Source organism: Balaenoptera musculus, chromosome 4 (genome assembly GCF_009873245.2).
Source record: "Balaenoptera musculus isolate JJ_BM4_2016_0621 chromosome 4, mBalMus1.pri.v3, whole genome shotgun sequence".
Taxonomy (NCBI): Eukaryota; Metazoa; Chordata; class Mammalia; order Artiodactyla; family Balaenopteridae; genus Balaenoptera; species Balaenoptera musculus.
Window position 1 is genome coordinate 132,547,558 of NC_045788.1, and position 23,322 is coordinate 132,570,879.

General features: G+C 46.9%; 2 protein-coding genes across 9 annotated transcripts in view; both read right to left on the minus strand.

Annotated features, from left to right (window-relative positions):
* Positions 1-1,837: 1,837 nt before the first annotated feature.
* CFAP298 (cilia and flagella associated protein 298) lies at positions 1,838-15,364 on the minus strand. Of its 2 annotated transcripts, XM_036851690.1 has the most exons (7): positions 14,697-15,364; positions 12,262-12,429; positions 10,372-10,439; positions 5,130-5,288; positions 3,281-3,412; positions 2,452-2,547; positions 1,838-2,152 (listed from the first exon to the last, which is right to left on the minus strand). In XM_036851690.1, the coding sequence occupies exons 1-7, from the start codon at positions 14,833-14,835 to the stop codon at positions 2,042-2,044; spliced, it is 873 nt and encodes a 290-aa protein (XP_036707585.1). In that variant the 5' UTR covers positions 14,836-15,364; the 3' UTR covers positions 1,838-2,041. The 2 variants fall into 2 exon arrangements, with proteins under 2 accessions (XP_036707585.1, XP_036707586.1); XM_036851691.1 differs by lacking the exons at positions 10,372-10,439; positions 14,697-15,364 and having other exon boundaries at positions 12,262-12,339.
* A 4,512-nt stretch (positions 15,365-19,876) lies between these two features.
* SYNJ1 (synaptojanin 1) overlaps positions 19,877-23,322 on the minus strand; it is an 85,933-nt gene continuing 82,487 nt past the window's right edge. For 5 of the 7 annotated variants that reach the window (XM_036850113.1, XM_036850112.1, XM_036850114.1 and 2 more), the window contains one exon: positions 22,802-22,884. Coding sequence is in view for 2 of the 7 variants with exons in the window: in XM_036850106.1 (XP_036706001.1) it covers positions 22,087-22,884 (798 nt within the window). In the remaining 5 variants the exon portion in view is untranslated. Of the gene's footprint in view, positions 22,885-23,322 lie in introns of all 7 variants that reach the window. The other 2 variants (XM_036850106.1, XM_036850107.1) reach the window with 1 other exon arrangement.

Consider the following 23,322-nt stretch of genomic DNA (forward strand, 5'->3'; position numbering starts at 1 on the left):
TGTGCTCCGCAACAAGAGAGGCTGCGATAATGAGAGGCCCGCGCACCGCGATGAAGAGTGGCCCCCGCTTGCCGCAACTAGAGAAAGCCCTTGCACAGAAACGAAGACCCAACATAGCAATCAATCAATAAATCTAAAAAAAAAAAAAAGCCAGTGGCCCTTTGGTTAACAATTTCCGGTGATTATGCGAAGCAACAGAGTAACCGTCATGGCCACAGAAAGCATTGAAATCCCACTGAGTCAAGAAGAATTCCTAATGATACGGAAATAGTGATTCTTAAGCAGATCTACTGCGATCATGCGGCTTACCGTCTTCTGCAAGTCCAGTATGGCCGTCATGCAGGCACATAAACTATGCACTGACAAGAGCAGGTGCTCCTCACATAAAATCACAGGGTCTCATTGCAAACTTTGTACCATCCAAGGACAGAAGCTTTCCACAGAGACATTTAAAATTATAACGAAAAAAAATAAAATCACAATGAAAGTTACACCTGAAACTAATATAATAACTCTACTTCGCTAAAAATAAGAATGAAAGTCAAAAAGAAAACAGATGCAAACTTGATTTTACAAAATTTGACAATCAAAAGAGTAAGGCACAATCAAGACGTATAGTCGGTTACAAGCCACTTTAGAAAAATGCCGTTTTGAGGACAGCAGAAATGTTAGTAGGTAGTCAGTGCAGGGGCCCTAAGTAACTTGGAGATTGCGGGGCGATGAGGACAGGCTGCAGAAGGTTCTGGGAGAAGAACCTGTGCAGGATGCTCTCCAGGGGGACTAGTTTCTGCCAGGAGCCAAGGCCTCTGGCTTGAGGTGAGGGCACTCTGAGGGGGTCTCGCTGATGTGTGAAGGGCTGGGGGAGACGTGGACGGTCCTCACCCTCCACAGTGGAATCGGGTCTGGGAACCCAGGGTCCCGGCCCCGCCCCCAGCCCCATCCCTGGTGGGTGAGGAGAAGTGGGCACAGGGGGACCAGGGCAGGGAGCGTCCTTGTCACTTCACTTTTCCTCAGAGTGAGCGTGATGCGTTTCCTCCAACTAGGGGAAGAGTCTTCTACAGACCAAATGTAGCTGGACGAGACGTCTAGGCCACTTCTGGCTGCACAATCTGAGATGTACTTGAGCTGCTGAAACGTCAGCATTTGCAGAGATGATGAGTTGGAGAATTTAAAATCAAAGATGTCCTAGAAAACCAGTCAGGACGACAGGTGAGCCAGTGTGTCCTGTGGCCAGATGGCCACCGAGCCAACAACGTTTGCACCTGTCAGCCTCGGTACCGACCTCAGCAGGACAAGAGCTGCAGGCTCTTGTGAGCCCACGGGGAGAACCATCGGTTACCAGGATCTGCATTCGTTTTCAGGAAAAGCCCAGAAACTACACAAGAATTTGTCCAGTTTCAAGGTTAGTCTAGTTTGGCCACCCAAGTTCCATCACAGGTGCAGCCTTTACACCTGGAAGACAAGACCAGCCAGGTCTCAGCCAGGGGGTGAACTTCACCTTTGAAGCTGGGAGACACAAGGCTACAGTTAGACCCCCTGTCAGTCTCTGAAACAAGATTGAGAATTGGGCCTCTGACAGTTCCACAGGGAGGGCCCAGGAAAAATGCGGGTAAGGAAGTGACGGGCGGCCTCTAGTGGCCACGGACGGCCAACTTGCACAGCAGATCCCTGGGAGAAAAGGTACTTTCAACCTCCTGCAATACAACAGCTGTTATGAGAATATAAAATAAAGCAATCAGGAAGAAAAAAATGTTTGTAACTATATCTTCCGTATTTTGCCAAAGAAAAACCTCAGATTAGTAGATAGTCGTCCTGAAATAAAAATAGTTTAGGCGGATTCTTTTGAGGATGTATTTATTAAGCTCTACAACCTTGAATAACTTTTATTTTAAAAATTCAAACTGAAAAAACAACTAGGAAAACCAGAAATTTCAACAACTTTCAAAGAGAGCTGTGGGTGTCCTTTTTACTTATTATTATGATTATTTTGCCAAAAGAAAGGTGAGCTAATATTTTAGAAAGCTTCATCAACTGGTGAACTTCATCTTGGTCTCCACTTTATGTCTTTTACTCCATGAAAATGTCTTTTCAAAGCAGTGTTATCTGCCCACGGAGAATTTAAACAGGAATCGTCGTCATTTTCTTCCAATTTCTGGACATAAACGTGTTTTGCTCAGGAAGGCATTTCAGGAAAGCGTTCTGCAGAACCCACGACCGACCTCCTCGCTCCCCACCTCCCCAGAAGCAGGACGCCTCCAGACTCTAAGGCAGGGGGACACTGGGCAGGGTGCCCGCAGCCCTGGCGAGGCTGAAGCTCAGGAGGTGCCCTCACCACATCCTGCAGAACCCACCGCCCCCCGAGCTGCCCCCGTGCCCAGAGTGAGGCATGGGGGTGAGCGGGTGAACGCCCCAGGCGCCAGCTCTGCTGAGAAGCCGTCAGTCACTCGGTACCTTGAGCTCCTCTTGTCTTCTGTGATAATAGAGCATCAGCTGTTTCTGCTCCTCACTGCTAATGATGGGTTCTCGCGCTGGAGCTCCCTGCCCCCTCTGAAAAGACGGGGGGGGGGGGGGACGGCAAATTGCGGATTAAGGCGTTCTTATAAGGACAACCCGGGAAGTTACAGCTCACGTCTTACAACTGCCTTTGCCGACTGCTAAAGATAAACAGGTCATGCATTCCTGATCATCCACAGCGAATCACGAGGGCAGTCTCGCTCTGGCCCTGGGCCCTCCCAGTGGAGGCTGGGTGGTGCCGTGTTGGTCACAGCCATTCCCAAGTCAGCCACTGCAGGTCCAGTGAGGGAGGGGTAGGGATAATCGTGGGGGGGACCCTGTTGCCCCAAAACTATGGAGAGATGATTTAGGAGAGAGCACAGAACAAAGCAGCCTGCAGGTATACGGCTCCACACGAAGTCCTTACAGGTCTCCAGCCCTCCGCCTCATTCACAGACTATCAGCACTCAGAAAAACTTGAGATCAGTGCTCTGGGCTGTATTTTTCATTTCAAGAAACATTTTTAGTTACTTGTAAGCCCCATTTTTAAAGTTGAAATGAACGCAGCATACTCTCCTTTCCCCCCCAGTTAAAACAAACTCCAGATACTGTCAATCGATCCATATTTCCTTCATGTTTTTGTTGCTCCATAAAGAGGACAGTTTGACTTTAAGCCCGGACCGGCAGGATTAAAGTGTCTGCACAAGAGTTTAAATCTTTCAGCTTTAATGTAAACTTTTATCAGTTTGCCAGTAAGTAAAAAATAGTGACATGTTACAGTACTTACCCGCTGAATCTTGACGATAATTTTGGTTTTTTCATTCTTCCCCACGTAGTCCGAAAGCTTCTTTGTTCGTCTTAGCTCCTTCGCTGCCCACCACAATTGTGCCTCTGATTCTGTGATGACACTGAGTGCTGCCTGGGGTCACGGTAAGAACCAGCTTTAAGGGAGTCAGGACACGGCCAAGGGTGTGGCCCGGCCCTGGGGGCACGGAGGCTGGCCAATGCCCCTCCCAGCATCGGAAGTGGGACAGGCTTCCCGCACCCTGCCCTCCCCTGCCCTCCCCCACGGGCAGCACTAACCCCCCCTACTCAAAGCCCTCACTCATTTCAGCACCTTCCCTGTTAGTTTCAACTCATGCCCTGACTCAGGTAACTTCTGGGAAGTGGCGGGCATCCTATCTCATTTGCACCCTCATCCATGATATAAGGTCCGTCTTAGATGGATTTTTAGGTTACTGCCAGGGAAGAATACGGGGATCCTGCTGGGTGTTTAAATACAAAAGCCTCTGACTTACGATGGTTCGATCAATGACTTTTTGACTATATGATGGTGTGAAAGTGATACGCATTCAGTAGAAACCACACTTTAAATTTTGAATTTTGATCTCTTCTCGGCCTTGTGATGTAGAGTATGAGACTTTCTCGTGATGCTGGGCAGCGGCAGTAACTTGTGATCGCCACAGTAATCAACCAATACAACTGTCTGTACCAGAAAACAGTTCTGTTTTTCACTTTCAGTACAGTATTCAATAAATCACACTATTATAAAATAGGCTTTGTGTTAGATGATTTTGCCCAACTGTTGGCTAATGTAAGTGTTCTGAGCACGTTTCAGGTGGGCTCGGCTAAGCTATGATACTCGGTAGGTTAAATGTATTAAATGCATTTTCAACTTATAATATTTTCAACTTACGCTGGGTTTGTTGGGACATAACCCCATCATAAATTGAGGAAGAGCTGTATAGGTATAATGGGGCTGTTCGTTTGCTTCTGCATATCCTGCCTATTTAAGATGGCTCAGAGAAAAAGATACTGTCCCATAGGATAAGGAATGAAAAAATGAGAAATGAGAAAATGAGAAAAACAAAGGAAAGTGGAACATAAAGCTAAGAAAATAATAAGGAGCAAGAGGTAAGGCTAGGGACTTACCTGGTGGCGCAGTGGTTAAGAATCCGCCTGCCAATGCAGGGGACATGGGTTCGAGCCCTGGTCCGGGAAGCTCCCACGTGCCGCGGAGCAACTAGCCCGTGTGCCACAACTACTAAGCCTGCGCTCTAGAGCCTGCAAGCCACAACTACTGAAGCCCGCGTGCCTAGAGCCTGTGCTCCACAACAAGAGAAGCCACTGCAGTGAGAAGCCCGCGCACCGCGACAAAGAGTAGCCCCTGCTCGACACAACTAGAGAAAGCCCATGCGCAGCAATGAACACCCAACGCAGCCAAGAATGAATGAATGAATAAATAAATAAATAAATAAATGTATTGGGGCGGGGGGGGAAGAGATAAAGCTAGAACACAAAATTCCATGCAAAGGGACCAATATGTTTGGGTAGAAACAGGCACAAATTAGGGTTTTGGCTTCCCAGTGGTCAAAGAAAATGGGAATGTTTTCAGTGCCTCCCTTGTCTCTTGCCACCCCTGTGCGTGTGGGCCAAGCCCTCAACCAGGAGCACGTCCTCGGGGTCCTCCCCTGAATTCACAACTCTGCTCTGAAGCCTAGTCTAGCAAGACGGAAAGCTGTGTACGAAGCAACAAACTATATCAGCAGAGAAAGGTCAAATCTGAGGGGCTTCTGCTGTTTGGGGGCTGGGGGAGGGAATGAACTCACCTGGAAGAAACCCCAAGAGCCACATACCTGACTCCCCGACAGATCTTCTTTATTTTCAAATTCCATCCGGATAGGATCGTATGGCGGCAACCCCATGGGATAAACAATCATCACTGCACCTCGAAGCTGGTCCAAGGCGTCTTTCACCATCTCCATGGTAACGCAGACATTGGCTTCCACGTGTTTCTGAAAATGATCACAGGCACTGTTGTCTACGATGCGGCTAATCAATTCAACAAATATCAATCACGTTCTTGTACAAGACCCGTGCCAGATACTGCCAGAGCAACGGAAAGAATCAGATGGTGCTCGCTACCAAAGTGACTACAGTCTATTTCTGGGGCTGAGCCATGGCCACCACGACCTAGGTTATAAAGCAGGATATGAGCGGCACCAAGAGGGGTGAAGTGCAGAGGACACTCTGGGGGGAGGAATCCCGGTCCAGCGGTACAGATGCGAGAGGGCATCAGGAAACAGGGCAGAGGGGACGGCATCTCAGGGAACAGAGTGCTTCAGGACAAGCAGCAGCAAAGAAAAGCAGGTAACAGCTCGCAGCCCACGCAGCTCGGGGAAGGGAAGACACTGCTGGCCGGCCAGGCTGGAGCCTGCTTTGGGATGGCCGTGAACGCCGGGCTGAGGAGTTAGCAGTGACAGCGAGTGGCTTCTCTGGGAAGAAGCGGTGACGCTGCGAGACTCATCCTGCAGTGGCTGTAGAACGGACCCAGGCGGGGGGAGACTGGTAGCAGGCTCTGGAGAGTGCAGAGAAAGGTGTGACGTAATCAAGAGTGTATCTGGTCTTTGTCCCCTGTTCCTGGTGCAGAGCTTCAAAAACCCTTGGCATTTCCTGAGTGACAGGGTTGTCATTATTCGTAACCAGCACCCTTTGACCAGACCTGGGTTCATGCTGACAAGGTGATCCCTGTGAACCCTTGGATAGTTTGGGGAGGGGTGGCCTCCCCAGGAAGCCCAAGCTGGGACTAGCAGGTTGGAGCTTTCAGATGCATCCCCCCGCCCCCGCATCCCCACCATCACCACCTCTGGAGAAGGAAGGGGACTGGAGAGGAGCTCAGTCACGTGGCCAATGATTTAACCAATCAGGTCCACACAATGAAACCCTGATAAAAATTCTGGACGTTGAAGCTCAGCGGAGCTCCTGGGTGGAGACCACACTGAAGGTGTGTACCCGGGAAAGTGAGTGCCCGGGGTCCATGGAGGAGGGGAGGTCGCGGAGGTTCTGCACCCCCTGCCCCTGGCCCTAACTTTGCTCTATGGGTCTCTCCCACCCGGCGGTTTCTGAGTTGTATGCTTTATAACAAAACAGGAAACACAGCACTTGCAGCGTGTTCAGTGCATCATTCAAGCAAATTACTGAACCTGAAGGGGGGTGGTGGGAACCTCCAAATCTGCAGCCAAGTCAGACAGAGTGCAGGTCACCTGGTGCCTGAAGCCGGGCAAGCCTGGCTGGGGACCTCATCCTTTAGCTTGCGGGGTCCGTGCCAGCTCTGGGTAGTTAGGGTCAGAGCTGAGGTGCAGGCCCCCCAGCTGGTGTCTGAACACAAAGGCTATCAGGGGAGCCTTAAATAAAGTGGTGACCATGGAAATGAAGAGAGGGGTTGGATTTAAGATGCATCTTAAATCCAGGGGAGTGGACGGTACAGGACCAGACTTAAGGCATACGGGTGACAGAGAGGAAGTGACGAAGGTGACACTGAGCCTGGATAACCGAGACAGCAGTGGCTCTTAGTAGAAATGGAAAGTCTGCAGGAAGTGCTTCCTCTTGGGTAAAGAACACAGGGCAGAGGAATCAATGAGCTCGGGTCTAGAAAACTTGAGTTTGAAGTGCTGGTTGGACTTTCAGGTAGAACCTTCTAGAAAGCAGCTGGAAACTCAGGTTGCAAGTAAAGGAAGATGCTGGGGTAGAGGACAGAGATTTGAGAGTTATCTGTGGAGAGTGGAATCTGTATTTGGCAGAGAAGATAAAATGCCAAGGAAGAAAGAGCAGAAAGAAAAGAGAAGCGAGTCAGGATAAAGTACTTTGAGAAACACCAAATTTCAGAGGCAAGAGCCAGAGAAAACAGCAGCCAGGAACCAGGAGGGAACCAGGACGGAGGAGGCTCATGGATGTGGTTGAAAGACAGAGAGGGGTCCAGCAGTCCGACAGGAGAAGCCCCTGGATTTGCAGGAGGGGCGTCACTGGGGGCCCTGAGGTGGCCATTTCTGTGGCGGAAGAAAACAGAGGCCAGGTTCTGAGAAACCCAGGAGGGTCTGGCCTGAGGATCTGGGGGGCCTCTCCTTCGGGAAAGCTGCTGGGGGTGGGAAGATGGGGGAGGCGAGTGTCGGGGGCGCAGGTGGAAGGTTAAGCTGCAGAGGATTGATTTCAGGCCAAGGAAGGAGGCCCGAGTGTGCTTACATAGTAGATGCTGCCACGGGACGGGAGAGACTAAAGGCATTATTCCTCCTGGGTCTCTAGAAGCGGGGATGTAGCCAAGCTGGAGTGGGAGAGCCCAGGGGCAAGAGACACTGGTCAGAGTTTCGAGGGAAGAACGAGAGAGATGCAGGAAGAGACAGTTTGCAGGGCGGACAGAAAACCGAGGGCTTGTGCCAGACGGCCTCGACCTCACTGCCAAAGCAGGAGGCAAAGCTGCCCACGGAGACGGTGAGAGGGCAGGAGCCCAAAGAGAGGAAGAGTCTGAGACAGGCTCGGGGGAGGGCCAGCGGGCCCACAGTCCCCATGAGGTCAGAGCTTGCTCAGCACAGGAGCACAGGCCACGCAGAGACCCAGAGCCGGGAAGAGGCCGCATCGGGCCCCGCTGGGCTGGGCGGCAAGGTAGGGGAGAGGGCTATCGGGAACCCTCGGCACGCTGACAAGGGGCTGGGGGGCAAGGGAGGGGGCAGGGAAGGATGGATGATCCTGCACCACGAGGGCAACATGAGGGCCCACATCTGAGACGGAGCCGCTCTGAGTAACTGTGAGTTATAACCTGACCGAGCTGTAGGCAAGTGACACGGAAGGGAGGTGAAAATCCTTGCTTCCGAGGAAATGCAGGCGTCCTGTGACCTGGTACAACACGGACCATCAGCGTGGATGCCCAAGTCCCGGGGGGCCAGGGGGCCAGGCAGCACCCGTGGCCTGAAGCTGATGCACCCCAGGGAGGAAGGCAGAATGCCCTGGAGGCCCAGATTTAAACTCTCTAAACCTACGTTCTCATCTGTAAGATGGAGGTAATATTCCTGCCTTACCTACTCCCAGGGCGGCTTATGAAATTGTTTCCAAGTCATAAATCCGCATAAAATAAATCAGGCCTTCCCATGAGGGGCACATGCCGTAGATACAGTGTGAAGATCTACCGGATCCGGGGTCACCGGAGGGAAGCTGTCCCACTCAGAGGGCTCCACCCCCCACTACCAATATACGCAGAAAGGGGGCGCCACGGGGTCATTTTCTACAAAAACTCCACCAATGTCAAGGGCGGGGATTCCCCACCAGATGCCACGGTTGGGTGACAGAACCTCACGGTGCGGCCTCAGGACGACAGAGATTCCCCGCTGTCCGGGTCTCCCACTCACAGCAGAGGGTGGGTCCCAGGAAGAGGGGCAGCATGGACACCATCATCCCACCCCAAGGAGCCCCAGTTTCCATATTCCACCGTCTTCCACTCTCCCCCTGAGGAACCTGAGCGATGGAGGCGGAGTCCCAGGCCCAGGGCCAAGGGACTGGTCACAGTGGGGCTGCTGGGACCTGAACCCTTCCTTCCCTGCTTGCCCAGTGGGTTCTGACCCACAGGGCTAAGTGCCCCCCGCAGGGCAGGGTCTAGGGAGGCGAGAGCGACGCCAGCTGCATTTTGGAAGCAGCGTGGAAGGGCCCCGGGTGAGAAGTGAGGCCTGGCCACCCAAGAGCTCTGCAATTTTGGGCAAATCGCTGCAGCAAAGCGACTGGAGCCCCTGGGAAACCCCTCTCTCTCAACTATGACATGACTATATAAAAATACACACAGGCAAAGGGAAGAAGTGATACAGATGAATAGGAAGGATATCCACAGAAGCAAGAGCGGGGTCCAGGCCACTGTTCTCCTAACGTGCTCCGAGACGTGCCCGTTTGACTAGACGTTACTAGCTATTATCTATCCTTCTAAAAAAAGGTTCTGCAGTCAAATGCGTTTTGCAAACATTGGATCGAACCGAAGCCTTCCTTGTAGGCTTTCCCAGAGCCTTTCCTATATTAACAGGCAGAAGGGCAGCCTTTCCTGAAGCACTTAAAGGAGTAGTTAAGAGCTTGAAGAATTTGGGAGATGTTGGTTTAGAAATGACAGTTACGCCCAGTGCATTGAGAGGAACGGAAGAAAAAGCAATTATCAAGTGAGAAGGCCTGCAGTGGCGGGCAGGAGCAACTAGTATCAGCAACGCATAAATAACAGCGACTGAAAAAAACTTTCAATTCTTGAAAAATCCTTAAATCATTCTCCTCCAGACTCACAGTATATGCATGTCAATGGTATGTTTCTCCTTCAATGAAATACTTTTTGTGTTAATACTTAAGACAATTACAAAAAGCTAATTCGTAATAAACACATGCTGTGTCAGTCAGGTATCTGTAGATCCAGCGTGTGGTTACAATGTTCGCATCTCCCCATTCCACTTTCATTAGTTCTTAAGGGATACAAACTACAGCACATAAAATAGACAAGCAATAAGGATTTACTGTATAGCACAGGAACTTATATTTAATATCTTGTAATAACCTCAAATAGAATATAATCAGAAAAAACCACAACTGAATCACTATGCGGTGCACCTGACACTAACACAATATTGTAAATCAACTATACTTCAACTAAAAAAAAAAAGTTAAGGAAACAAAATCATATATGCATCAATTCATATTTGAACCACAATTACACAAGCCAATAACCATTTCTGTCAGACCTGAAAGAACTGGGAGGATTGAGGACAACTGTCACAATTATGAAAAGGAAAAGCTAGGGCCCACCCCAAACATGCTTGTTTCCCTTGCCTCTGGAAGGCGGAAGGAACGAAGGAGGGAGGGAGGGAGGGAGAGAGAAAGAGAGAGAGAGAAAGCTCAATGAGAGAGAGAGAGAAGAAAAGAAAAGAAAGAAAGAAAGAAAGAAAGAAAGAAAGAAAGAAAGAAAGAAAGAAAGAAAGAAAGAAAGAAAGAAAGAAAGAGAAAGAAGGAAAGAGAGAAAAGGAAAGAGAGAGAGGGAGAGGGAGGGGGGAAAGGAAAGGAACGAAAGGCTTCATTTAAAAAGCTAACCTTAGATATTATTGCTTTGGCTTCTTCTATAGTCTTCTTTAAAACTTGCTTCATCTTTTCATTTGGAGCTATAAAAATAAAAAAGGGAAGGGGGAGAGAGACAGCCATCTTTAAAACTCTTCTTAAACATCTTAATCCCTTCTGTCTGAGTCAGGGAGGAAGTGAGATGAGAGAAAGTACAAGAATGGAATTCAGCTGAGGGATACAGGAAAGCTGGCTGTAAGAAATTAGGTAGAAATCTTTCAAACTTCATATTCTTAATAAATAACATAGCCATTGAAAATACTAGAAATATAAAACTGTATTAAAATAAAAGTGATTAAGACTATCTTGGTTTAAAGATGAATAATGAACTGGTAAAAATAAACTGTTAACTGTTCTTACAAGTACCATTATTTTTTTCATTGATGCAATTCCTCCTAAAAAGCAAAAGATCTCTCCAAATTGAGAATGGCTTTAGGTATGAAAAGATGTGGAAGACAACCAACTATTTTCTAGGTTAAAATTCAAAAGAAATAATACTAGGGCTTCCCTGGTGGCGCAGTGGTTGAGAATCTGCCTGCCAGTGCAGGGGACACGGGTTCGAGCCCTGGTCTGGGAGGATCCCACATGCCGCGGAGCAACTGGGCCTGTGAGCCACAATTACTGAGCCTGCGCGTCTGGAGCCTGTGCTCCGCAACGAGAGGCCACGATAGTGAGAGGCCCGCGCACCACGATGAAGAGTGGCCCCCGCTTGCTGCAACTAGAGAAAGCCCTCGCACAGAAAGGAAGACCCAACACAGCCATAAATAAATAAACAAATAAAAAAAAAAAATTAAAAAAAAAAAAAAAGAAATAATACTAGAAATTCCTATTATCTTCAATGCTAAAAAAAAAATTTCTGAGCATGCAAAGGCCTTAATAGGGACACTTTATTTCTTTTGCTCCTAATAGTGTTTTAAGGGCATAGTAAATACTTAGGTGTTTGTTAACTGATCAATTATAGTCTTTTATCTTATTTTTTTTTAAAGAATCCATGATAAACTTTATTTATTTATTTATTTATTTATTTATTTATTTATTTGGCTGCATTGGGTCTTCGTTGCTGCGCATGGGCTTTCTCTAGTTGCAGCGAGTTCGGTCTTCTCTTCGTTGTGGCTCGCGGGCTCTAGAGCACAGGCTCAGTAGTTGTGGCGCACGGGCTTAGTTGCTCCGTGGCATGTGGGATCTTCCCGGACCAGGACTCGAACTTGTGTCCCCTGCATTGGCAGGCGGACTGGTAACCACTGTGTCACCAGGGAAGTCCCAATTATAGTCTTTTAAATGGAGTTTTTTATGCAGGTTAAAAGGGATAAGAAGCTATCAAATGGGTTATCATCCCTTTTTCCTTCCAATTCCACACAAACAACCATATACTAAAACAAGAGGAATTTCTTCAGTGTTCTCGCATGTCCTAAGCTGCTTTGTACAAAAGAGAGGCATGTCCTCAATTCGAGTGGAGACTGTTGGGCTGACATTTATTTCCTCCTTCCACACAGAATCTCTAAATAAACCCTGATCTGCAAACTGTAACAAAACACACCCTTCAATACATTATCAATGATTATCCCCTCAAACTATTAGGTCGAACCACATGAAAATGCTGATTTTCAATCACTTGTTGCCTACAAAAATGGTAATTTCTTATGGTTCATCTATCACATTTAAAAGCTAGCTGCAACTTAGAGCAAGAAGACAGATGCCTTCTTTTCCACCTAATTCATTCTGGATTAGTGTTTTACAAGTAGTTATATGGTGCAGTATTTTATAAGTTTGTATATAAATACTGAGGTCAATTTTTTAACTTAAAGAACTGCTTTCGTACTTATTGCTATACTCAGGCATGCAGAGAGAAGAAAAATGCTGCATTACCTTGTCCATTCCTTCGTCCAATATCATCCTTTTTAAATACTGAACCCGCACTGGGGACACACTTTTCACCCCATTCATCCTTTAATTTCAAATCTTCAATCTGGTCATCAGTCAGTCCTTGCATATTGGGAGGGAGAAATACGCCATGTTCTGCTAATTCTTCCATTTCTTAAAAACAAGAGAAAGTTAGACAATACGTACGGTGGTCATCATCGTAACACCTTACACCTCATTGGAATGTGAGCTCCCTAGTGGTCGGGCGTCTTGCCCATTGGCTATTTTATTTAACAAACCCTTTGATGCCACTTGCTATGTGCCCGACCTGTCCTTGACCTCTGACAAATGCTCACCAATCTGTCCTAGGTCAACCGGAGCAGACAGTCTGGGTGCTTACCCACCGTTCACAGGCTACAGGTTCTGTGCTCTAACCCTCTGTGCTATGTTATACTTCCCGGCACTCAGGAGGCACAAATTCAAATTCACTGACGGTCTGAATACACATCCACATAGGGCGTTATGGTTTTCCAAGCACGTTCACATAACTTATCTCATTTAATTTAACCTTGAGAGGTAGGCCAGACCGTTATCAACATCCCCATCTTCCCTAATTTGCAGCTGTATCACCTGAGGCTTGCTCTGGTCACACTTCAACTACTGTATGTATATAAAACTTTATATAAATACTTTATAAAGGATTTATGTACATCTGATCATTGGGGAGGATATAAGGCAGCTCATGCCCTTCCACAGTGGCAGAGACAAGACCTTGATTTTCTAGTATCATGTTCACTATTCAAATGTATGCTTTATATTTTTCCTATTCCATATACATTCATCCCAAAACGAATCCACATTTCAGCCTTGCAAAACTGTCTTTCTTTCTTTCTTCTCTTTCCTTCTCTCTCTCTCTCTCCCTTCTTTCTTTCACATGAAAGAGGTACGTGGAGCTAAGTCTTCCCATAGCACTGTGTGAAGACACCAGGTGGCCTATAATAATACAATACTATGGAACAAATGGTGGAACTTAATGGACTATTTATGGGATACTTATTGTCTCTCTCCCCAGCAGACTGTAAGTATCTGGGGGTCAAGGAGCTGGTCTCATTCATCCCTGTCTTCGGTGGGTATAGCACTGGGGCCTGCCTGAACCACGGCTGATAACAAGGACTGTAGATTAAATGAATGGGTTTTTTTTTTTTTTTTTGGCCACGCCGCATGGCATATAGGATCTTAGTTCCCCCACCAGGGATCAAACCCTCACCCATTTCATTGGAAGCGCAGAATCTTAACCACTGGACCACCATGGAAGTCCCAAATGAATGGGTTTTAAGTTCACTAACATGCCTGAACAATCAGCACCACATTTCAATGGATAATTTCATAGAAAAAGAAGTTGAGGCCCTTTTCTCCCCAAATGCTTTCATTTTAAAATAACACTTAATCGAGCTTGTTTTGGAGTCAGTAAATTTTACTAAGAAACTATACGTATGACCCATAAAGGTAGAAACCATGACCCTTAAGGAGTTCTCCATGGTACAAAAATCACGCGGTATAATTATAGACACAATCACACCCTAGACCACACCTGGAGTAGCATCCTGTCAAGTACTACGCTGCCTAATGTGGCAGTGACTAGCTGCACGTGGCTACTTGGATTTAAGTTGAAATGAAATAAAAAACGCAGTTTCTTGGTGGTGCTCAACGGCCCCCTGTGCTTAGTGGATACCTTACTGGACAGCACAACCTGGGAACATTTTCCATCGCGGTGGAAAGCTCCCTTGGACGGCACTGCTCCAGAGTGTCGAGAGGACGGTGACCAAAACACTGTAACAAGAGAATCAGGCTTTGCTTCCTGGAGAAGGGAGCACCAAGAGAGGCAAGAACACCGAGGCTCTCTCACTGTTTCTCACCTCTGAAGGCCATCCCAAAGGTGGGGGGCCCACCACCGGAAACTGCTCTACCTCCAAAGTCTCAAAATAGGAAATTCACTTTGAAAAAACGGCCCAGTTGTCGTGCCACCTCTCACACTTGTTGAAATCCACTACACCTGCTCTTGGGCCCAAGCTTCCGGCTCCCTTCTGTGCCTCTTGCGTCCTCTGTACAGGGTCTATTTCGGTTTGCTCACAGCGTCCCAATCCCGGCTCCCAGACCCTGGGGTGCGCCCTCCCCGCCGGCTCCGGGAGCCTCTCCTCGCGGTCCGCCAGCTCTTGAAGCATCTCTGGCGAACCCCGCTGTCCCACTTCAAGCCCGGCTGCCGCATATCTTTGCAAATCTTCGCAAACTTGACCCTCGGCCCCGGCCTGCCCGAGAAAGCCTCGTGGGTCCCGCCCAACTTCGTCCCAGATGGCCCGGTTTCTTCTTCCCTTCCGGGGCCCTCGCGGTCCGGGCCCCCACCCCAACCCAGCCGGCAAACTCGCCGCGCCGCCGGGCCGCACCTGAGCAGACGCGCTGCACCTTGAGCCGCGCATTGTAGACCCGGGCCACCTGCACCGTGAGCTCCTCCAGCTCCGTGCTCCCCGGCGCCTGCAGCAGGAACTGGCTCTCGTCGCCCCGCTTCACGTGCAGCAGAACCATGGTGGCTCCGGAGGTCCCGCCGAGGCGGCGAGAAGGTTCGGGATGAACGGCGAACAGCGACGACCGACCGACTAACTGCCGCTGGGAGGCGGAAACCCGGGCCTCCGGGCCTCGCGTTGCTGGGGGAACTGCACTCGCTCCCGGAAGTGGCTGTTGCCAGGAGCAACAAAGAAACAGTCTGAGGGCCGCCGCTCAAGGTCAGACCCCGAGGCTGGGGAAGCTATGGTGCGCGGAGACCCCGCCCTCCACTCCCGGGAGCAGGTGCTGCCGAGCAACGATCCACACAGTCCGGGGGGCCTCCGGGGCCCGCCCGCACCCGCCGAGCCGGATTCGCCGAGCCCTGCTCCCGGAAGTGGCTGTCGTCGGGGCAACCCTCAAACAGACCAGCCGGCGGAGTGGAGCGCTGGCCGCCCAGTCGGCTCGCCTGGGGCCCAAGATTCCACCCAGGGAGATGGGTGGGTGGGAAAGAGGTTGCTAGGTCGGGAATGGGTGGGGTGGTGGGAACCCCCAGGTGCCCAGCCCCGCAGCAGTCCCCCCACCGCAGCTCCGAGCCTCCGTAGCCTTTCCACCGCCCCCAGTCTCCACTTCCGGAAACTCCTCCCGCTGCTTCGGGTCTGGAGCGCTCAGAAGAGGCTGTCTCGGATCGCTGATCCCCGGTGTCTGCTGTCTCTGCTCCGGTTTTCAGCACTGAGGGGTCAGGGAAAGTGTCCGTCCTCCTTCGTGGGGGCTGATTCGAATTCGCCTCTCTAGAGTGGCTCGAGCGGCTGCTGCCGTAGCGACCCTCCCCAAACTATCCAGCAACTCACTGCCCAACAAATTCTTATTAAAGGCAATCGGGTTCGGCGCTTTCTTCCGGGCGGCGGTGACATGGAGGCAGATTCAGGGTCACTGCTCTCATGGAGCTTATATTCAGTGTAAGTGACAAAGAAAAAACAAAAATACACGGATAAGGCAAATTCAAATAGATATAAAAACAGAACAGGGTGACTGGCTTTTTAGATTGGATGGTCAAGGAATGCCTTAAGCCTTCAGGCATTCCTTGGGTAACATTTGTACTGAGGCCTTGATAACGAGGCGCTAGCAAAGCTAAAATAGCGCAAGGCCCCTACCCCTGGTTATCTCCTTGGAAGGGCCGTTGCCGAATGCAAATTGAATATTACAAGCACCTGCCACTCTGTGTACCTGAAACTTTGCCTCCCTCCACTGAAACCGTATCCTGAAGTTCCGGGGCAGAGTGGAGAAAGTGTGTGACTGTAGGCCTTGGAAATGCCCAAAGCCAATCCAGAGCCTCATGTGAAGACCGTTAGACTGACACTGGATAGAAGCAGATGGCGCCCAGGGAGAGATGTGTTTTCATCTCTAGTACTGTTGCGGCAGGGTTCACCCAAGCCCTGGAACATGCAGTACTGGTCAGATTGGCAAATGTCTCTCTTCCTCAGAGGAAGAAAGTGGCCTATTGTGGTCACTTAGTTCCTGACTGCTGGCTGTAAGATCATCCCCCTGTTTCTCCTGAATCCAACTGCGTATCCATCAAGCCAACTCCTGCTTAAAAACTTGGTTTATAGTATAGCCTTCTAGGTAGAGAGAACCATTTATCCACACACTCATGTACTACAGGGTTTCTGGGTATAATTTTTAATAATATAAAATGAATGAAAAGTATAGAAAACCCATGTTTGTACTGGCCACTCAGTTTTGCTTAAATATGTAGTTATTAACTACATATCTGTTGGAAAATCTGCCAGATTGTCACAGATCGAGCCCTTACACCATCTTTAATCTTTGTCACCACTGATATTTGCCTTTGTAGTCCTCTTAACTTTACTCTTTCGTTGCATTCCTTTCAGTGTTCTCTTTAGGTCTTTTTCTTCTCATACAGGCCATGTCTTACAAATTCTGTGTGTAGCTTTTTCTCAGTGTGGTGTTTTTTGTTTTTTTTTAAATAAATTTACTTACTTATTTTTGGCTGCGTTGGGTCTTCGTTGCTGCGCACAGGCTTTCTCTAGTTGTGGCAAGCGGGGGCTACTCTTCATTGCGGTGCTCGGGCTTCTCATTGCAGTGGCTTCTCTTGCTGTGGAGCACGGGCTCTAGGTGCGTGGGCTTTGGTAGTTGTGACACGCGGGCTCAGTAGTTGTGGTGAGCGGGCTCTAGAGCACAGGCTCAGTAGTTGTGGCGCACGGGCTTTGCTGCTCTGCGGCATGTGGGATCTTCCCGGACCAGGGCTCGAACCCATGTCCCCTGCATTGGCAGGTGGATTCTTAACCACCGTGCCACCAGGAAAGCCCTCTCAGTGTGGTTTAAGTGATCGTAAATCATGCCAAAGCCTGTTGTCTTGTCACCACCCAAGTGGGTTCTGAATTTGAAGACAAAGATGACATCTGGGTGGTCTTGTGTACTTTAGCTTATTGTCTCAATATTTTAGGTACTGTTGCCTTTCTAGGGTAAAGGGCATCTTATGACCATTTGTATCTGCTGAAGCACTGCATTAGTGATGAACACTCTGGTACAGATAACTAATGGGCCATTCATGATGGCTGCTAGATATCAGGCAGCCAGGGAGGAAAAGAGCACATTTTTACTGTATTGAAAAAAAAACATGTTTTGCACGTTTTAAATTTTATGTAACTAATGTCATACTGTATTATTTTGTACCTTGCTTTATGGCTCCATAATGAGATTTACTAATATTTCATTCACTTCACTGCTGTATAGTATTCCACTATGAATATGTCACTCTATTCCCCTCTTGATGGTTAGTTTCTTTCTAGTTTTCACCATTACAAACAATGCACATCCTGTTCCACATGTCCTAGAGTTTCTCTCCAAGTCTAATTGGTTGTGATAGAATATATGAACTTTGCTGGATGTTGCTAAATTGCTCTCTAGAACTGATGTGCCAGTTTGCCCTCTCGCCAACAGTGTATGAGTTCCCATATTTCCACATGTTCGCTAAATCTTGATGTGGTCAGACTTACTTTTCTAACATTAATAAATTGGCATTTTGATTTATACATGAGTTTGTGAGTTTGGTTTTCCTGTGTCAATCACTCATGCTGTAAATGTGGACCTGCGGGGCTCAGGATCTGGCTATGGATTATGTGGAGAGGCTGAAAAGATAAGCTACAGACAGGGAGATATATTTGCAAACCACATATCCAACAGAGGTGGAGTATCTAGCGTACAAAAAGAACCCTCAAAACACGATAGTAAAAAAGCAATCTATTTAGAAAATGCACAAAAGACACAAATAGATATTTCACTAAAGAAGATGTTAGATGGCAAATATCACATGAAAATATGTTCACTACCATTAGCTATTAGGGAAACACAAAGCCACAATGAAATATTTACTACCAAAATGGCTAAAGTAAAAAATAGTAACAACAGCAAATGCAGGCACGGATGTGGAAAAACTGGATCACTCATAAATTGCTGATGGGAATGTTAAATGGTACAGTCATTCTGGAAGACAATTTGGCAGTTAAAAAAAATCCAAGCATGCAACCACCCTACGACCCAGCAATTGCACTCCTGGGCATTTATCCCAGAGAAATGAAAACTTCTGTGCACATAAAAACCTGAGATGAAGGTTCACAGCAGCTTCATTTATAATAGCCCCAAACTGGAACAACCCAGATGTCCTTCAGTGGGTGGGGAAATGGTTAACCCAACTGTGGTACATCCATAACATGGAATACTATTGATACACAGCAATAAAAAGGAACAAACTATTGATACATGCAATCCAGATGAATCTCCAGAGAATTATGCTGAGTAAAAAAGTCAATCCCGGGGCTTCCCTGGTGGCGCAGTGGTTGAGAATCTGCCTGCTAATGCAGGGGACACGGGTTCGAGCCCTGGTCTGGGAAGATCCCACATGCCGTGGAGCAACTAAGCCCGTGCAGCACAACTACTGAGCCTGCGCGTCTGGAGCCTGTGCTCCGCAACAAGAGAGGCCGCGATAGTGAGAGGCCCGCGCACCGCGATGAAGAATGGCCCTCGCTTGCCGCAACTAGAGGAAGCCCTCGCACAGAAAGACCCAACACAGCCAAAAATAAATAAATAAATAAATAGAAATTAAAAAAAAAAAAAAAAAAACAAAGCAATGAGCAAGCATCCTTGAGTATATGTATTTATTAAAAAAAAAAAAAAGTCAATCCCAAACGGTTCCACATGATTCCATTTCCCTAACACTCTTGAAGTAGCAAAACTGTAGAAATGGAGAATAGGTTCGTGGTTGCCAGAAGTTAAGGACACAGGAGAGGGGCATGGGATGGGAGGGAAGCGGGAAAAGGGCAACATGAAGGATCTTTGTGGTGATGGGAAGGTCTTGTGTCAATGTGAATGTCCTGGTTGTAGTATTGTACTATAGTTTTGCAAAATGTTGCCACTGAAGGAAACTGGGTAAAAGGTAGTTTCCCAGTTTTGGGAAACTGGGATCTCTCTGTATTATTTCTTATAACTGCATACAAATTTACCTTAAAATAAAAAGTTTTTACAAAGCCTATTATTCTGTATCTGTAACTTCTTAGTCAGAGGTTAATGAACATAACTGAACTATTTAAGAATCAAGGTTATTGTTTTAAATGGCAATCTGAAAAAAGGCAATACTCACAGGAACTACTGGCCTCGGTCTCTTACTTTGGGTCTTTTAAGGCAGTCTCTTCTTTTGCCTGGCTCCTCGTGCACCTGTTTCCCTTCTGCGCCTCCCCCTGACCCCCCAGGCTGTTTCTCTCGCTCTGGGTTAGAAAAATCATCATTCAGGCTTCACGTGTTACTTTCGAGCCAACAAGATTTTGCATGAGGGCCTCTCTTGCAGAATAAGTGCATGGCTTCTTAATGATGATTAGTAATCTCAGAATAGCATTCTTCTTACTTTTAGCCGAAATATTACATAGAGAAGTGAAATGGATGAAAATAAGATCTTGAATCAAAATACCCAATTATACAACGAGAATTAATCCCCAAATGTCACCAAACCCGTATATATAAAGTTCAAGGAAAATGGCTGAGAAAAATTCCTCCCTTTTGAGCAAAGTAGTCAATATGGTAAAGACAGGTATATTTATTTCATATGAGAGCACATTTCACAGGATATGTACAGAGTGTTTACATACCACTGACTTTAATACTGTACTTCTATAAAGTATATAGTTATAAATACTGTATGCCACATAAGCAATAAAATTCTTACATATAAACAGCAATCTACTATAGAGAACGAAGAATTCACAAAGAGATCCTTAGTGTCTAGTTTCTGCTCTGCTTTTAACAGAACTGGTAAATATTTTAATAATACACAGAATAGTGGCTAGTTATTTGCAGCATACCTTTAACTTTCATAACTTTGTGCACTTTTTCAGCAACTTGCCAAGTAGAATTTCCTGATAAAGGCTGAGCTGCTAGATGATATGTATATTTTAGACAGTAGTTTATATTCAATAGGAAACATTGCTCACAGAACTGCAATCTGCACTAGTGAAGTTCATAATGAATTATTTTGCTAATGGAGAGCAAATATTGAATACTATATATATTAATCACATAGATGTTAAAGCCACAGATTCAACAAGTTAATTCACATTTTGAAGCACACTGCTTATAGTAATACTGCTGTTTAAAATATACTATTGCTGAAATGATTAGAACCCCCCCCCAAAAAGCGCAATATAAAACTCACGAGTTATTTCTAACAGCAAATCCTGGCTGTTAGTAGAGACAGGGTTACTTTTATAAACATAGTATTCTGATAACATTTGAGTATTTAGAAAAGTGCTTTTTTCCTAACAGATTTGCTTTATGCGGTTAAGTGCGATGCAGTTTGCTGTGCTTTTACATTTTACGTATTCTTAGCCAGGAACTCTTTTTTTTTCTGATATTCCGCTAATGCACATCTTTAAAGGTTAAATGCGGACAACGGAATTTAGGTCGATATATACAACTCTTTGTATAAAAGGAACGTTAATATAATGGGTAAAAGTAATCTTAAACTGACAACAAAACAACTATTGCTCAAGTTTTCTGATTAGGATTACTCAATGGTATCAAAATACTACATTCTGTATACATTCTGTGTACGTCTTCATAAAATTAAAGCAGGATCAGCTGCATATTGGCAGTGCAGGAGACGAAATCCACAGCTAATTTGAGGTGTAGCCTCTACACACGTAAAGCAGCATCACAGATGTGTCGTGTAGTTCGTGAGAGGGAGAGAACACACAAGGAGTAGATCCCAGTTCCCCCCCCGGGCGGCACCTGCGGCCGCTCACCACTTCCAGAGCGGAGGCGGCAAGAGAAGCGCGCGAGGGCCGTGGGCAGCGGACGCCTTCGTGTACGTTGAGCTCTAACGCTTCTCACTGAGCTCAGTGGCACGTGCTTTCCCGACTTCCTGGGCCAGTGTGCTTTTTTGAAAGGGCCGGGGGTGTCTGCCCACGTGACCGACTGTAACCACACACTACGCCGCTTCCGGCTGCAAGAAGCTCCTCCCCCGGAAAAGCCGGCGGACCTGCTAGAGTGGCAAGTAACAAGGGTGTGCGCGGTGTGCGTGTCAGACGGGGGTGGGTGTGGAACGGTGGTCGATAGTGGTTCCCTAGTGAGATCATTCTAGTTTTAGAAAGAAAAGTAATGAAATGTCCAGATTTCATTTTCAGCCATCCTTTAGATAATGAAATATTGAAAGAAGAACTATGTTCTAATTTTTAGGTAAAAATGTGGTCTGATTTAGAATTTAAATTATGTGTTTTACAAATATGTAAGTGTATATATTTGTGTGTGTGTGTATACACATTTTTTTTTTCTTTAAGCAATGTCTTTCTAAATTCTGTTTCAGTATAAGTTTGACAGATCTTTGGTAAATACTTATAAATACCAATTTTTAACAAGTACAAAAGGGGCTGGCAGTAGCGTCAGCTAGAAGTTGTCTGGGCTTTTTGAGGTTCTGTAAAGGAGACTGACAAAGAATTTCTGAATGAGGACTATTTTCTAAAGTAGTTTCGAGCACTTTTTATGGCTTCTACTCTCTCGTATTTATCCAAACAGAAACACACCAAAATTCCAGTTAATAATGGGAAAGATTTTTCCTTATTTCCAATACACACATATTCCAACTTTGTACACATTAAATAGTGGTATTTCATGACAACATCAGTGCACTTAACAATTACTTATTGCACATAATGAATAACGAATGCCCAATTCTTTTGGCTCTACCCTGCCAAAATTAAAAAAACAACTGCTTTCTACTGTAGAACATTATCTTTCTGTGAAGTCTAGCGTGGGTGATGCCTTAGAGGCCAAGGCTGTGAAAGGGTCTGCTGGAGGGGTGGTGCCAGGTGGGAGCAGAGGGGCAGGAGGCGGAGGTGGTCTTCTTGCTGGCAACACACAGAAAGAGACACTGGTACCTCTATTCCAGTCATCACTAAAGGTCACCTTGGAGCCAGAAGACGAACTCGGCTGATCACCCAGTAGGTCTGGACAAGTGGACCTTGACTTTCCTGTCACACCAAAGTCCTCTTCTTCCTCGAAGGTTACCCATCCTTTTGGGTTGCTGCTTTTTAATGTAGGTGGGCCCTGTGGATCAAAACTGTCCTCAAAGCCACCCAGTGAAGATGAAGGCTTGCTGCTGTTCTGTCCAGGAGGCTTCGGAGAAGGGAAAGGACTCTGAGCAACGGGCTCTTCTTTGGAGAACCACGAAGTGGCCTCTGATGCTTGAGATTCAGCTCTAAAGGGGTTTCTGGGAGCGGCAGTCCTGTCGGTGAAAGGATTTGTGCTGCTCGAGCTCTCAATGAACGGGTTTGGAGAACATCGCGTGTTTTCCTGGGATTTACTCCGGGCTGGAATTGGAGGCATTGTCGGCATGCAGCTTACAGAACTCAAAGTATTCATGTTACTTGGGGTTGCAGAAGGCAATGAAATCAACCCCTTTGGGTCTGGGGTTTGAACAGACGGCTGAGCCTTTGATACAGCAAGCAGGTTCAATGACAGGTCTTCAAATGGGTCAGTCTTTAATGGCGAGTCCAGACTGATGGCGGAGACTCCGTTTGTTTTTACCTGGAGAAGAGAGAGAGCACTGAATAATCAACCAAAAAGCAATATATTTACTTTGAATACCCCCTATTCTTCCTGTCTCAATTATTCTTCGTTTTGGGGGTGGGGGTGGGGGTGGGGAAGTATACAAATTTAGAAAATAAAGAGCAGCTTTGTGTGGCTTGTTACTCCGGTGGTTTCAGTAAGATAACACAGCTAAAATATTATTTTTTAAAAACTCCCTACTAAATAAATAAGTCCCTTTATTAAACAGAGCTTATCTTATCCATGCAAGTATTGATATGGTAAGATGGAGAACTGTAGAGAATTAGCAGATGAGTTTTGCTCATGCCCAGTTCTATCAGATGTTCACACAAACTGAAGAAATCCATCTTTAGAACTTATGCGAAATCTCTATAAATAAACTTCCCGCACCCATCTATGATGATGATGTGGTTTCAC